Source organism: Erythrolamprus reginae, chromosome 12 (assembly GCF_031021105.1).
Source record: "Erythrolamprus reginae isolate rEryReg1 chromosome 12, rEryReg1.hap1, whole genome shotgun sequence".
In the NCBI taxonomy this organism is placed as follows: Eukaryota; Metazoa; Chordata; class Lepidosauria; order Squamata; family Dipsadidae; genus Erythrolamprus; species Erythrolamprus reginae.
In genome coordinates, this window is record NC_091961.1 from 20,905,277 (window position 1) to 20,921,014 (window position 15,738).

The 15,738-nt window shown below is 45.3% G+C and overlaps 1 protein-coding gene across 1 annotated transcript; it reads left to right on the forward strand.

Moving 5' to 3' along the window:
• The first annotated feature begins 478 nt into the window (after positions 1-478).
• Positions 479-15,432, forward strand: LOC139174678 (ral guanine nucleotide dissociation stimulator-like). The gene is made up of 15 exons (XM_070765190.1): positions 479-529; positions 1,366-1,559; positions 1,960-2,081; positions 2,534-2,749; positions 3,039-3,142; positions 4,457-4,541; positions 4,836-4,913; positions 5,453-5,539; positions 5,861-5,893; positions 6,902-7,023; positions 8,170-8,265; positions 9,629-9,869; positions 12,039-12,197; positions 12,887-13,001; positions 15,257-15,432. The coding sequence occupies exons 2-15, from the start codon at positions 1,370-1,372 to the stop codon at positions 15,430-15,432; spliced, it is 1,824 nt and encodes a 607-aa protein (XP_070621291.1). The 5' UTR covers positions 479-529; positions 1,366-1,369.
• The last annotated feature ends 306 nt before the right edge of the window (positions 15,433-15,738 follow it).

Here is a 15,738-nt window from a genome sequence, read left to right on the forward strand (position 1 = left end):
CAGGGGTGTGTGTGTGTGTGTAAATATATATATAAATATATATTTATTTATAAATAAATAAATATAAATATATAAAGACATAAGACACACAGAGAGACAGAGAGATGATGGCTAGATAGCTAGACAGACAGACAGAAAGAAAGACGGACAGACAGACAGACGTGGGTTTTGGTGTGTTTGGTTTTCCCCCCGTGTAATATCGAGAGTGTTTTTGGGATGTTTCGCTGAGATGACACCCGTCATCTTCAGGCTGATATTTTGGGCTCCATGCTGCTGCGAATAAAGTGACTGTATTCGCAGCAGCACAAAGCCCAAAACATCAGCCGGAAGATAAAGGGTGTCATCTCATCGAAACGTCGCAAAAACACTCTGGATCTTACATGGGGGAAAACCCGAACAAATAGCTGTTGAAGACAGACAGACAAAGTAAGTTTTGCATAAACATCCTTTTAACCTTTTTTCTATTTAGGTATGAGAAAATCGGCAACCAACACAATGGAAATACGGAAGAGCGTACGAAGTTGAAAAAGTAAGCGCCAGTTCATATTGTCTCTCTTTTCAAGTTTCTAGACATCAAGGTGTTTTCTCCAGGGAAGGGAGGGGGGAAACTGCACCACCACGCTCCTCCCAACCCAGGGGAAATCATAGCTTTGAAAGTACAGGTATCCTTCAATTTGCCATTCCAATTGAGCCCCCAATGGGACATTTTTTAAAGGGAGTTTTGCCCCATGTTATCACTTTTCTCACTGTAGTTGTTAAGTGGATCTGGCTTCCTTATTGACTTTGCTTCTTCTCCTTCTCCCTCTTCTTCTGTTCCTCCTCTTCCTCCTCCTCCTTCTTCTTCTTTTCTTCCTCCTCCTCCTTTTTTCCTCTTCCTCCTCCTCCTTGTCCTTCTTTTCTTCTTCTTCTCCTCCTTCCTTTCTTCTTCTTCTTCATCTTCTTCTTCTTCTCCTTCTCCTCCTTTTTCTCCTTCCTCCTCCTCCTGCTCCTTCTTCTCCCTTTCCTCCTTCTTTTTTCCTCTTCCTCCTCCTCCTTGTCCTTCTTTTCTTCTTCTCCTTCCTTTCTTCTTCTTCTTCTTCTTCTTCGTCTTCTTCTTCTCCTCCTTTTTCTCCTTCCTCCTCCTCCTGCTCCTTCTTCTCCCCTTTCTCCTTCTTTTTTCCACTTTCTCCTCCTCCTCCTCTCCGCATATCCTCCTAGCGCTGATGATGTTACCGAGTTGGGCCATGAAACACCTGCAAGAAAACCATCAAGTTCAGGGAACCCCAAGGGCCCCCTATTTCGACCCCCGAGCAACCCAATTATCCTCTCTTCCATAAATAAAGCTGTCCAAAGTTCTCAGCCTCCTTCTCCCTCTTAATCCCCCAGGTCTATGTCATCCATCCTGGGAGCCTGGATTGATCTGTACCCCGAAGACTTTCAAAGCCCACCGGATTACACCTGCCTTGAGCAGATGATCAGCTACACCGGTCGCTTCTTCCCTGGCTCGGATTTGGAGACTCGGGCGCGAATCCTCTATTCCAAGTTCTGGGAGAAAAAGGGCACCCAGACCGTAAATGATGGTGAGCGGCTGAGTAACGACTTCCCCAAATCTGGAGTTAGTTCTCCTACGGCAGGGACGGTGAACCTTTTTCCCCTCGGGTGCCGAAAGAGCGTGGGTGGGTGCTATCGCACATGCCCGAGTGCCCAGACTCATCACTCAATGCCCGGGGAGGGCGAAAACAGCTTCCCCTGTCCCCTGCTGAGCCCAGTAGTCTAGAATAATAATATAAAAAAGACAAATTGAGAGAACAAGCCAATTTCAAACTTTTCTCACCTCCCACTTGATATAGTCTATTTGTTTACTGCCAAATCTTTTATAGTTATAGTTTATAGTTTATTAGATTTGTATGCCGTCCCTGTCCGGCTCACAACATAACTGTTTATCTGTTGCTTGATGCCTTTTTTTTTTTTTTGCTGCAGATTGGCCAATTCCCAGATGCCTACAGGGAGTTGGGGACGAGATTTGCTTGACCGACGACAAGTTCGAATTCCAGTCTTTTTCTACATATATGATTGCTGAGCAGTTGACCCGGATGGATGCTGTAAGTCCAGCTGCAACTGAAACCAGAGATATTCATTTTTTTAAAAAAATTAAAAAATATGATCTTGTGGGCAATACTCAAATCGTGTTTTAGGCGCCACGGTTCTAAGCTTTCAAGACCCAGGATAGTTAGTCTCTTTTCGTAGGGTATTTCTGTTTCGAGTGGAGGAGTGAAGGGCTCTTCTGGTGAAATATCTTTGGATGTTTTCAATGGTGTTGATGTCCGAGATTTGGTATGGGTTCCAGACAGATGAGCTGTATTCAAGGATGGGTCTGGCAAAAGTTTTGTGGGCTCTAGTCAGTAGTGTGAGATTGCCTTCATTGGGTAGCCACACTCTTTTCCTGGGATTTGAACCTGGATTTGAATATTTATATATAAGTCCCGGCGGTCCTCGCATCCGTGCCTCCTTCCTTTGAAGTGATCCCTAACCTCCCCCCCCCCCCCCGATGCAGGATCTCTTTATGAAAGTGGTGCCTTATCACTGCCTGGGCTCCATCTGGTCCCAGCGGGACAAGAAAGGGAAGGAGCATTTGGCCCCCACCATCCGGGCCACCATCGCCCAGTTCAACACCGTCACCAATTGCGTTATCGTCACCTGCCTGAAGGACAAGACGCTGAAGCCCCAGCAGAGAGCCAAAGTGTTGGAGCGCTGGATTGCAATCGCCCGGGTACGTTAGAGGATCCAAACGGCTTCCCTCTCTCTCTTTTCCCCACTTCGCGTCTCCTGCTCTGCGCTGGGCACCGTAGTTCGGTGCAGAAAAAAACCCCTACTCCCTGCGGGAAAAACCCACCACCACCACCATCCTCCCTCGGGGTCATGCGCCCCTCTGGCATCGCGCCACTCCAGAGAGACCCGCATCACTATTGGAGAAGCACCGCCGTAGACATAAGACAGCGATCCGAGCAGCTGATTGACACCTGTCATTTTTTTCCAAACCCCCCCCCTCCCCTCTGCAGTTATGCCGAAACCTGAAGAACTTCTCTTCCCTCCATGCCATCGTTTCTGCCCTCCAGAGCTATGCCATTCATAGGCTGAAGAAAACCTGGGATGAAGTATCGCGGTGAGTCCAGAGAAGAGGAAAAGGCCCTGCAGATGAGCGCCTGTTATCCCCTTACGGGTTTCATGCCAACGCTTCCCAAATTTATTTACTTATTTACGATTTACTTATTTATTTATTTACTTACTTATTTATTTCATTTATTTATTAGATTTGTATGCCGCCCCTTTCCGAAGCCTCTGTGGGGCCTCCCCTAGGAATCTCTTGGGAGGAAACAGGGCTGGAAAAGTCGGGGAGAAGCCTCTGTGGGGCCTCTCTAGGAATCTCCTGGGAGGGAAAAGGGCCGGAAAAGTCAGGGAGAAGCCTCTGTGGGGCCTCCCTAGGAATCTCCTGGGAGGAAACAGGGCTGGAAAAGTCGGGGAGAAGCCTCCGTTGGGCCTCTCTAGGAATCTCCTGGGAGGAAACAGGGCCGGAAAAGTCAGGGAGAAGCCTCTGTGGGGCCTCCCTAGGAATCTCCTGGGAGGAAACAGGGCTGGAAAAGTCAGGGAGAAGCCTGCGTGGGGCCTCTCGAGGAATCTCCTGGGAGGGAAAAGGGCTGGAAAAGTCAGGGAGAAGCCTCTGTGGGGTCTCCCTAGGAATCTCCTGGGAGGAAACAGGGCCGGAAAAGCCGGGGAGAAGCCTCCGTGGGGCCTCTCTAGGAATCTCCTGGGAGGGAAAAGGGCTGGAAAAGTCAGGGAGAAGCCTCTGTGGGGCCTCCCTAGGAATCTCCTGGGAGGAAACAGGGCCGGAAAAGCCGGGGAGAAGCCTCCGTGGGGCCTCTCTAGGAATCTCCTGGGAGGGAAAAGGGCTGGAAAAGTCAGGGAGAAGCCTCTGTGGGGCCTCCCTAGGAATCTCCTGGGAGGAAACAGGGCCGGAAAAGCCGGGGAGAAGCCTCCGTGGGGCCTCTCTAGGAATCTCCTGGGAGGGAAAAGGGCTGGAAAAGTCAGGGAGAAGCCTCTGTGGGGCCTCCCTAGTAATCTCCTGGGAGGAAACAGGGCCGGAAAAGTCAGGGAGAAGCCTCCATGGGGCCTCTCTAGGAATCTCCTGGGAGGAAACAGGGCGTCCACCCTCCCTGTGGTTTCCCCAATTGCACGCATTATTTGCCTTGACATTGATTCCTTTGGCGAAAAATTGCTTCTTCTTACAAACGTTTCTACTTAAGAACTTGGTCACAGAATGAATTAAGTTCGTAAGTAGAGGCGCCACTGCATAGACAAATGAAACACGCCAAATTCCATATAACATCAACGTATGCACCCAACCTGACCAAAATCTCAACCATTAATATTAATTGTTAATATAATTAATTGTAATATTAACTCTTCCTTCCTTTCGCAGGGAAAGCCGCCGCGTCTTCCGCGAATTATCTGAAATCTTTTCGGACGATAACAATTATTCATTGAGCAGGGAGCTGCTTATTAAGGTAAAGGTCCCTCGGTTAGAATTGGTGTTTTCTCCAGAAAGTAGGGAAAAGAACGGCTTGGCCACACCCTCAGAGGGTCGGGGCCGCCACAGAGAAGGCTGTTCCCCTGGGTCACGCCAGATGACATTGTTTTGTCGACGGAACCCGGAGAAGGCCAACTCTGTGGGACCTAATCTGTCGCTGCGGCTCGTGCGGCAGAAGGCGGTCCCAGAGGTATTAATGGGTTTTGCCTCCGATTTCTGGTCCAGAGCTGGTTCCATTCACCTTGACTTCTCTTTCAAACTCCACTTTCAGGAAGGGACCTCCAAATTTGCCACCATGGAGATCCACTCCAAAACTGATCTGAAGCGCCTGCAGCGTCAAGAAGAAAAGGTGAGGACGCCACAAAATTCCCAGTTGGGCGGCATATAAATTTTATAAAATAAAATAAAGTACCAGTAGATAAAATAAAGTAAAATGAAATGAAAGCAGGGCTTTTCCCAAGGGCAGGAATGGAAACGGTTTTCGCCCAGGATGGGATCGGTCCTCTCTGGAAGGCCAAGCGCAGGAATCTCATTTAATTTATTTTAATTTATTTTATTTATTTCACTTCTAAGCCGCCCAATTCCTAGTGGACTCTGGAGGGCGTGCAGTCATAGGCAATAACAAAAGAGTAAAATACACTGCTCAAAAGAATTAAGGGGACACTTAAACAACACAATATAACTCCAAGCAAATGAAACTTCTGTCTGGAACTGGGGAAGCATCTCGGGGGAGAAGTGAAACGTCTTTCAAGGCGGAACAAAAATGCAGCTGCCTTTTGCGAAAGCACCGTTGGGACAGCCGTGGTTTGGATTGACCGATGATGTCCCTTTTTTTGCTGTTTCTCCTGCCTCCATTCCTCTTCCTAATTTTTCCTTTTCCCATTCCAGGGTGTAATGCAAGGCGCCATTCCTTACCTGGGCACCTTCTTGACTGACCTGGTGATGCTGGACACCTTCATGAAGGATAAATTGGAGGTAGGTTCTCCTCCTAGCCTTGGGCGGCTTATAAACCAAATAATTAAATTAAATTAAATGAATTAAGATTGTTCTGGTTGCCTGTCAGATTCTCATCGTTGAGACATATTTTACTTGACTTGAACGCCTTAAAAAAAAAAAAGTCTAGCCTCTGGTTGCAAATAAATACATCGCGATCCTTGCTATCTTTGCTGAGTCTGCTTTGCATCCAAATCTAATAAACTATTATTATTATTATTATTATTATTATTATTATTACTATTATTATTATTATTAAGAACATGGAATGTTAAGGATCTGGGTTCTTTCTTTCTTTTTTAGGGAAATCTAATCAACTTTGAGAAAAGAAGAAAGGTAAGTCATTTGCAATTATTCCCGGATTTACGACCACAATCGAGCACTCAAAATTCCTGCTGCTAAACGAGACACTTGAGTGCTTTTTTAAAAAACCCTTTGTACAATCTTTCTTGCCACGGGCATTAAGCGAATCCCAGATAGTAACAACGTTGTAAAGTAAACCTGTCTGCCCCATTGATATTGCCTTGTCATCTGGGCCACTAAATGAATTGTCATTAGCCAAAGAACCCCCTGTATTATAATTAATAATTTAATAATAATTTATTGGATTTGTATGCCGCCCCTCTCCGCAGACTCGGGGTGGCTAACAGCAATAATAAACACAACATGTACAATCCAATAATAAAAAACAACTAAGAACCCCTATTATAAAACCAAACTTACACACAAACTTACCATGCATAACTTGTAATGGCCTAGGGGGAAGAGCTATCTCAACTCCCCCATGCCTGGCGGTATAAATGAGTCTTGAGTAGTTTACGAAAGACAGGGAGGGTGGGGGCAGTTCTAATCTCCGAGGGGGGGAGTTGGTTCCAGAGGACCGGGGCCGCCACAGAGAAGGCTCTTCCCCTGGGGCCCACCAAACGACATTGTTTAGTCGACGGGACCCGGAGAAGGCCAAGTTTGTGGGACCTTATCGGCCGCTGGGATTTGTGCGGTTATCTCGAGAAAGAGGAAGGCAGCAGTTCAAAGTCAGAAATTTGGAATGACCTCTTCGCCAAAGTGATGCTGGCTTTGATTGGCGGGTGGAAATTTTCAGTAGTTTGGAGAACCGGTAGTGGAAATTTTGAGTAGCTCGGACAACGTAAATACCACTTTTGGTCGGCTCTGCCCTCATCTATTCTCTGCCTCCCGATTCCCAGCTGGTTGGGAGGAAATGGGGAGTTTGTAGCATCCATTCCCTGCTAGGCCCACAGCATCGGCAGTTAAAAAATTTGAAAGCCACCGCTATTTTCTCCCCCTTTAAACGCAAACACGCCCAAACATCTTGGTTGCTTCCTGCAGGAGTTTGAAGTCATTGCCCAGATCAAGTTGCTCCAGTCAGCTTGTAATAATTACAACTTCACTGAGGACAATAATTTCAAGACTTGGTTTCAGGAATTGGAACAGCTAAGTGAAGCCGAAAGGTAAGAAGAGGGCTCCATTCTTCTCTCGGGCTGCAAATAGCGGTTGTATTATTTTTAAAATTGTTTTATATATATGAATGGATAGATGTGTGTGTGTGTGTGTGTGTGTGTGAGTTAAGGCTTTTTGTTTTTATTGCTAGTATTTTTATTGCTAGTATTGCTGTCAGCCACTCAGAGTCCATTTTGGACATGGGCAATAAACAAGTCACAAAAGAAAGAAAGAAAAAAGAAAGGAAAGAAAGAAAGGGAAGAAAGAAAGAAGGAAGGAAAGAAGGAAGGAAGGAAAGAAAGAAAGAAGGAAGGAAAGAAAGAAGGAAAGAAAGAAAGAAGGAAAGAAAGAAAAGAATTAAAGAAAGAAGGAAAGAAAGAAAGAAAGAAAAGAATTAAAGAAAGAAGGAAGGAAGGAAAGAAAGAAAGAAAGAAGGAAAGAAAGAAAGAAAGAAGGAAAGAAAGAAGGAAGGAAAGAAAGAAAGAAGGAAAGAAAGAAAAGAAAGAAGATATTAAGAAAGAAAGAAGGAAAGAAAGAAGGAAAGAAAGAAGGAAGGAAAGAAGGAAGGAAAGAAAGAAAGAAGGAAAGAAAAAAGGAAAGAAAGAAGAAAGAAAGAAAGAAAGAAAGAGGGAAGGAAAGAAAGGAAAGAAAGAAAGAAGGAAAGAAAGAAAGGAAAGAAGGAAGGAAGAAAGAAAGAAAGAAAGAAAGAAAGAAAGAAAGAAAGAAAGAAAATAAATTTAGGACTTCTTGTCAAGCCAAGAAATATTTTTCTTTCTTTGTATCCTGCCTGATTATTTTTGCAAATTAAGGCTGTGAACAGACCCAACACACCTTCCGCCTCTTATTTGTCCCACAGCAACACGTTGAGTTGGGTTGAACTGAAGGAGAGGGATTGACCCAAAATCAAGAGAGCTGGCTTGCGTTCATAAGGCAGGGCTAGAACTCCCAGTCTCCTGGTGATTGGTCCAAACTCGCCCGGTTGGCTTTCCTGCCTAAGGCAGAACTCAACACCTCCTGGTGATTAGTTTTCTTTCATGCCTAAGGCAGGACTTGAACTCCCCGTCTTCAGCTTTCTAGCCTGATGCCTTCCGCACTAGACCAAGTCTCCTGGAAGTGGCCCCGGTGCTCACCGTCCTCTCTTGCTTTTTGGTTTTCAGCTACAGCCTTTTGTGTGGTATCGAACCCTTGTCGGAAACGGCCAACAACACTGTGAAAGCCTTTAAGACCACGGGCAGCGTTAAGCCGATCAGCGAGTAAGTGGGAAGGAAGGAGGGTCTTCAACACAGGAGGGCAGCTGCCCCACCTGGTACTGCTGGAAACACGGGACTTGTTGAAAGGAGGCTTCTTCCTTCCTTCCAATTCTCATCTCCTTCCTTCTCATTCCCATCTCCTTCCTTCCTTCCTTCCTTCCTTCCTTCCTTCTAATTCCCATCTCCTTCCTTCTCATTCCCATCTCCTTCCTTCCTTCCTTCCTTCATTCTAATCTCCTTCCTTCTCATTCCCATCTCCTTCCTTCCTTCCTTCCTTCCTTCATTCTCATCTCCTTCCTTCTCATTCCCATCTCCTTCCTTCCTTCCTTCCTTCTAATTCCCATCTCCTTCCTTCTCATTCCCATCTCCTTCCTTCCTTCCTTCCTTCATTCTCATCTCCTTCCTTCTCATTCCCATCTCCTTCCTTCCTTCCTTCCTTCATTCTAATCTCCTTCCTTCTCATTCCCATCTCCTTCCTTCCTTCCTTCCTTCCTTCCTTCCTTCCTTCTAATTCTCATCTCCTTCCTTCTCATTCCCATCTCCTTCCTTCCTTCCTTCATTCTCATCTCCTTCCTTCTCCTTCCCATCTCCTTCCTTCCTTCCTTCCTTCCTTCTAATTCCCATCTCCTTCCTTCTCATTCCCATCTCCTTCCTTCCTTCCTTCCTTCATTCTCATCTCCTTCCTTCTCATTCCCATCTCCTTCCTTCCTTCCTTCCTTCATTCTAATCTCCTTCCTTCTCATTCCCATCTCCTTCCTTCCTTCCTTCCTTCCTTCTAATTCTCATCTCCTTCCTTCTCATTCCCATCTCCTTCCTTCCTTCCTTCCTTCCTTCATTCTCATCTCCTTCCTTCTCCTTCCCATCTCCTTCCTTCCTTCCTTCCTTCCTTCTAATTCCCATCTCCTTCCTTCTCATTCCCATCTCCTTCCTTCCTTCCTTCCTTCATTCTCATCTCCTTCCTTCTCATTCCCATCTCCTTCCTTCCTTCCTTCCTTCCTTCCTTCCTTCCTTCCTTCTAATTCTCATCTCCTTCCTTCTCATTCCCATCTCCCTCCTTCCTTCCTTCCTTCCTTCCTTCCCTCCCTCCCTCCCTGCAATCTATTACAGGAACACCCTCCCCACTCAAGGTGGGAGCCAGCCCCATCCAATCCCCCCTCCCGCCCTTCTTCCGACTTTTATTTATTCTATTTTTTAAAAAAAATCAATTTGTATGCTCCCTAGGGATTCTAGGTGGCTCCCAACCAGAAATAAAACATGCAAATCATATTAAAACCCCCTAAAACAATTTTTTTAAAAAAACCAGTCAAATCCCAAGAGTTAAAAACCACGCCCGTCATTTATGGCTGGACTTCTTTTCTCCCCGCAGCCGCCCGTCCCCCAATGGCGACGCCTGTGCCAGCAGCAGCTCTCACTTCAAGTTCTTAGGCCACCTGAAGCCCAGCAATTGGGTCAATTCTGTCGGCAGCTCCTTAGCCTGTACCAGCAACTCTGTCCTGGAAGAGATGAAGCCCATCGATGAGTCCGAGTTGCCTGATTGGGTCCAGGAGAAAAAGGTACAGGACCCTGGCTCCCTGGGGGGATGGCAAGGGGGTCCCATTTCAAGGGGGGTGAGCATAGGAGGGCTTTGATGCGTGGGTGGTGGTGGTTTAGAGCAACCAGGGAAGTGAGAACACGGAGATGATGGTCTTCTTGTTGCTTTGAGAAGATACGATGGGCCAGAAGTCGCACGGGGTAGGAGATAATAGAAGATGTTTGGCCATAGCATTTTAGACTTATATACCGCTTTGTGGTGCTTTACAGCCCTCTCTAAACAGTTTTTACAGAGGGTCAGTGTAATTGCCCCCAACCATCTGGGTCCTCATTTGACCCCCTTAGAAGGATGGAAGGCTGAGTCAACCTTGAGCCTGGTGAGGATTGAACTGCTGGCAGTGGGAAGGGAGGGAGGGAGGGAAGGGAAGGGAAGGGAGGGGGAGGGAGGGAGAGAAGGAGGGAGGGAGGAAGGAAGGAAGGGCAATAGCACTGAGATTTATAGACCCTAGTGCTCTTACAGCCCTCTCTAAGCGGTTTAGAGAACCAGCCTCTTGCCCCCAACAATCTGGGTCCTCATTTGACCCCCTTAGAAGGATGGAAGGCTGAGTCAACCTTGAGCCTGGTGAGGATTGAACTGCTGGCAGTGGGAAGGGAGGGAGGGAGGGAGGGAAGGGAAGGGAGGGGGAGGGAGGGAGAGAGGGAGGGAGGGAGGAAGGAAGGAAGGGCAATAGCACTGAGATTTATAGACCCTAGTGCTCTTACAGCCCTCTCTAAGCGGTTTAGAGAACCAGCCCCTTGCCCCCAACAATCTGGGTCCTCATTTGACCCCCTTAGAAGGATGGAAGGCTGAGTCAACCTTGAGCCTGGTGAGGATTGAAGTGCTGGCAGTGGGAAGGAAGGGAAGGGAAGGGAAGGGAAGGGAAGGAAGGAAGGAAGGAAGGGCAATAGCACTGAGATTATAAATAGACCCTAGTGCTCTTACAGCCCTCTCTAAGCGGATTAGAGAACCAGCCTCTTGCCCCCAACAATCTGGGTCCTCATTTGACCCACCTCGGAAGGACGGAAGGCTGAGTCAACTTTGAGCCTACTGAGATTCGATCTGCCAAACGGCTGGCAGCCAGTGATCAGCAGAAGTAGCTTGCAGTACTGCACTTGCCACCGAGGTGCAACATTTAGAGACCGTTTGGAGAGTCCATCTCCAAAACTATCTGATTTGGCCTGTCAGTCACCAGCCCCTCCCACAGCCAAATCAGAGGAGGAGGTGGGAGAGTCAGGTCAGCATCAGGGCAAAGTGAGAGGGAATGGAGCTGGCACAGGGAGAGAGATAGGGGGGTAGGGGGGAGAGATGAAGAGAGAGTGGGAGAGGAGGATAGAAGGAGAGAAGGAGGGAGAGAGGGAGTGGAGAGAGAGATGAAAAGAGTGGGAGAGAGGGAGAGGGGGTAGAAAGAGAGAAGGAGGGAGAGATGGAGAGGTGGGAGAGAGAGATAAAGAGACAGAGGGGGAAAGAGAGAGGAAGAGAGAGAGGGAGGGGGAGAGATATGAAGAGAGAGAGGGAGAGAGAGATGAAGAGAGTGTGGGAGAGGGGGATAGAAGGAGAGAGAAGGAGGGAGAGAGTGAGATGAAGAGAGAGATGAAGAGAGAGTGGGAGAGAGGGAGAGGGTGGAGAGAGAGATGAAGAGAGAGAGAGGGAAGGGGGAGAGAGAGAAGTAGGGAGAGGGAGGGAGGGAGGGAGGGGCAAAGCCTGGGCTGTCCATCAGCTCTCAGACGGACAACAGCCCCCAGTTCTGGCAATGGCCAATGAGCAAGAGGAACAGCTGGGTCCTGTGCCTGATACACAGAAAGCAGAGGAGAGGAGAGCAGTGGAAATCTATGAGCTGGTCCTCGGGACAGAAAAGCCACCGCTGCTAGAGAAATCCCTACCGTAGCCCTGGGGATAAAAGGCAGCAGTGATTAAATGTAGCAGATAACTATTCATCTTCCCGCCGGACAGATTTGTTAGAATGCAGAGAGAGAAACATTTTTTGCCGGGGCTGCCGGCGGTCCTAATTAAAAGAATCTTGAGTTCAGGGGGGTTGGCCGTGTTTGGGGAACTACGTCAGAAGGCCACCTTCTCAACGTCTTCCTTTGGACCACGGTGGGGTCCCTGTTGTTGTAAGCACCCCAAAGATGTCTTCCAGCGAGGACAAAGGATAAGATAGGCAGATCTCATTGATTGGATAGTCAACGTCGTCTTTCCGTTTCTCTAGGATGGGGAATCTCCCTCATCCTCCTCCGTGGATACATCGGGTCTCGGCTCAAGGTCAAGCAATGAATCCTCCCAGCCAGCAACATTACCCATTACACAACAAACAATCATCCGAGTCAAATTGGCGACGGATAATGGAAACATGTATAAAAGTATTTTGGTAGGTCTTCTGTTGTGCGCCGTAGCCAGTCGGCAATTAGCCCCGAATTAAAACTCAAACACAAAGGTTCCAAAAGGAACAAGACCGTGCCCAGGTGGCCCCAGTTTATCAGGCTCAAGAGGGCCTGCGAGCCAACCACAACATTAGGTGCCCCAAAGCTTTGCTGGAGGCGAGAAGGTTGGGATAATAATCTCGTCTCTGTCTGTAGATGAGACTTGAACCTAATGAGCATCGGTGTGGAACCACACCTAGTGAAAATTGTGTCTTTTTTGCACAACCACAAAGACACGGCCTTTTGCTGTTCTCAAGATAATGTTTGTGCTCGGAGTTAAACTATGGGGGCCTTTCATGACCCAACTGGGTAACTTCATCAGTGTTAGAAGGGAATGGGACTTTGTTAACATTCACAGAAGCTCTGAGCTTACTGGTTCTCTTGCAGATGTTTCATGGCCCAACTAGGGAACAACATCAGTGCTAGAGGGAGTGAGATTGGTAGGAGGAGGAGGAGGAGGACTGGAGGGGTCCTTGGTGCTCTCTGAGCTTGGTGGATTTCTTTCAGACTTTTTGTGACCCAACTGGGTAACATCATCAGCGAAACTATTAGAGAGCATAGCGACCGCCTTAACGGTGGAATGAAGGGAACTTGGCTTGGCTTCACTCTGGGCCTTTTTAAAATACCTCTTTTCCAGGTGAGCAACCAGGAAAAAGCCCCAGCGGTGATACGGAAAGCTTTGGACAAACACAACCTGGACGAAGATCAGCCAGAGAATTATGAACTTTCCCAGATCATATCAAAGGAGAGAGGTACAGAAAGTTGCGTATTGGATTCTCCGATTTTATTTTAGCGCTATTTATTTACTGTGTAGATTAATTGTGTGTCCAGTTTGGAGGTCTTACCTACAAAAAGATACGGATCAAATTGAACGGGTCCAAAGACGGGCTACAAAAATGGTGGGAAGATCTTAAACATAAAACTTATCAGGAAAGACTATCTATCTATCTATCTATCTATCTATCTATCTATCTATCTATCTATCTATCTATCTCTATCTATCTATCTATCTATCTATCTATCTATCTATCTAATCTATCTAATCTATCTATCTATCTTATCTATCTATCTATCTAATCTATCTAATCTATCTATCTATCTAATCTATCTAATCTATCTATCTATCTATCTATCTAATCTATCTATCTAATCTATCTAATCTATCTATCTATCTATCTATCTATCTAATCTATCTAATCTATCTTATCTATCTATCTATCTATCTAATCTATTTATCTATCTAATCTATCTAATCTATCTATCTAATCTATCTGTCTATCTATCTATCTATCTATCTAATCTATCTAATCTATCTAATCTTATCTATCTATCTATCTATCTATCTATCTATCTATCTATCTTATCTATCTATCTATCTATCTATCTTATCTATCTATCTTTCCATCTATCTAATCAATCTATCTATCTATCTATCTATCTATCTTATCTATCTATCTATCTATCTATCTATCTATCTATCTATCTATCTTATCTATCTATCTATCTATCTATCTATCTTATCTATCTATCTATCTATCTTATCTATCTATCTATCTATCTTATCTATCTATCTATCTATCTTATCTATCTGTCTATCTATCTATCTATCTATCTATCTATCTATCTATCTATCTACCTACCTACCTACCTACCTACCTATTAATTAGTTCAACTTCTATGCCGCCCAATCTGACTCAGGGCAGCTTACAACAGTATAAAATACAACAATAAAAAAGAAGAAGTCAAACATAAAACTGAATGATAAAACCATTAATTAAAACCCTAATAACCTAAAAAAAATGAACCCAACATGCGTACTAAACATATAATTAATGAACTCCATCTGTCTAGTCTGGAGGACAGAAGGGAAAGAGGGGACATGATCGGAACATTTAAATATGTCCAAGGCTTAAATAAGGTTCCGGAGGGAAGTGTTCTTAATAGGAGAGTGGACACAAGAACAAGGGGGCACAATCTGAAGTTAGTTGGGGTTAGTCTGAAGCAATGTGAGAAAATATTATTTGACTGAAAGAGTAGTAGATCATTGGAACAAACTTCCAACTCCCCCCAGATATCAGAGTTGCCCCCACCCTCCTTGCCTTTCATAAGCTCCTTAAAACCCACCTCTGTCATCAGGCATGGGGGAATTGAGACTTTCCCTCCCCCTAGGCTTATAAAATTTATGCATGGTATGTTAATATGTATGATTGGTTTCTAAATTGGGGTTTTAAATTAACTTAAACTTAAATATTAGATTTGTTTACATTGTATTACTGCTGCTGTTAGCCGCCCCGAGTCTGCGGAGAGGGGCGGCATACAAATCTGATTAATAAATAATAAATAATAAAATAACTAAGCAGACGTGGTTGGTAAATCCACAGTCACTGAATTGAAACATGCCTGGGATAAACATAGATCCATCCTAAGATGGATCTTAATGAACTCAACCTGTATAGTGAACTCAATCTGTATAGTCTGGAGGACAGAAGGGGGGACAGGATCGAAACATTTAAATATATTAAAGGGTTAAATAAGGTCCAGGAGGGAAGTGTTTTTAATAGGAAAGTGAACACAAGAACAAGGGGACCCAATCTGAAGTTAGTTGGGGGAAAGATCAAAAGCAACATGAGAGAATATTATTTTATTGAAAGAGTAGTAGATCCTTGGAACAAACTTCCAGCATACGTGGTAGATAAATCCACAGTGACTGAATTGAAACCTGCCTGGGATAAACATAGATCCACCCTAAGATAAAATACAGAAAATAGTATAAGGGCAGACTAGATGGACCATGAGGTCTTTTTCTGCCGTCAGACTTCTATGTTTCTATGTTTCTAAGATAAAATACAGGAAGTCGTATCAGGGCAGACTAGATGGACCAGGAGGGTCTTTGCCTGCCGTCAATCTTCTAGGTTTCTATAAATGCTAATGCTATTGCTGCTGGGGCTAGGGTTAGCGATGTGGAGTAGGGAATCATTTCTTTTTTCTTTCTCCCTCTTCCCCCTAGAGTTCGTCATCCCCAACAGTGGCAACGTTTTCTACGCCATGAACCCAAAGGGCACTTACAGCTTCATTCTCAAGAAGCGCGTCCCCGGCCGGGTGACCGCCATGAAGGAAGACTCCAGCTTCACGCTTCGCAGGATGAAGAAGAGGGGCTGGAAGATCACCAAAGGCATCTTCTAATCTTATCTAATTCCGTTCTTTTTTGCTATTCCTTCTTTCTTTTTATCTTCATTAAATTTAGATTTAATTTGATAATATGTCCACCAGTCTAAGGTTATACCTTTTTGTTTTATAGTTTATAAATCTTCTAAATTACCCTGTGGATCCAATATTTCTTCATATCTTACTATTTTTGGGGGAAATTTATTACATTTATTACATGTATTTCTCCATAGAGGCATTTCTCTGTAATGACAAGATTTAATTTTCAACCAAATTCTGTGGAGAGATTCCCTAATTTTATGATTGTAGAAATGTGAATGTACT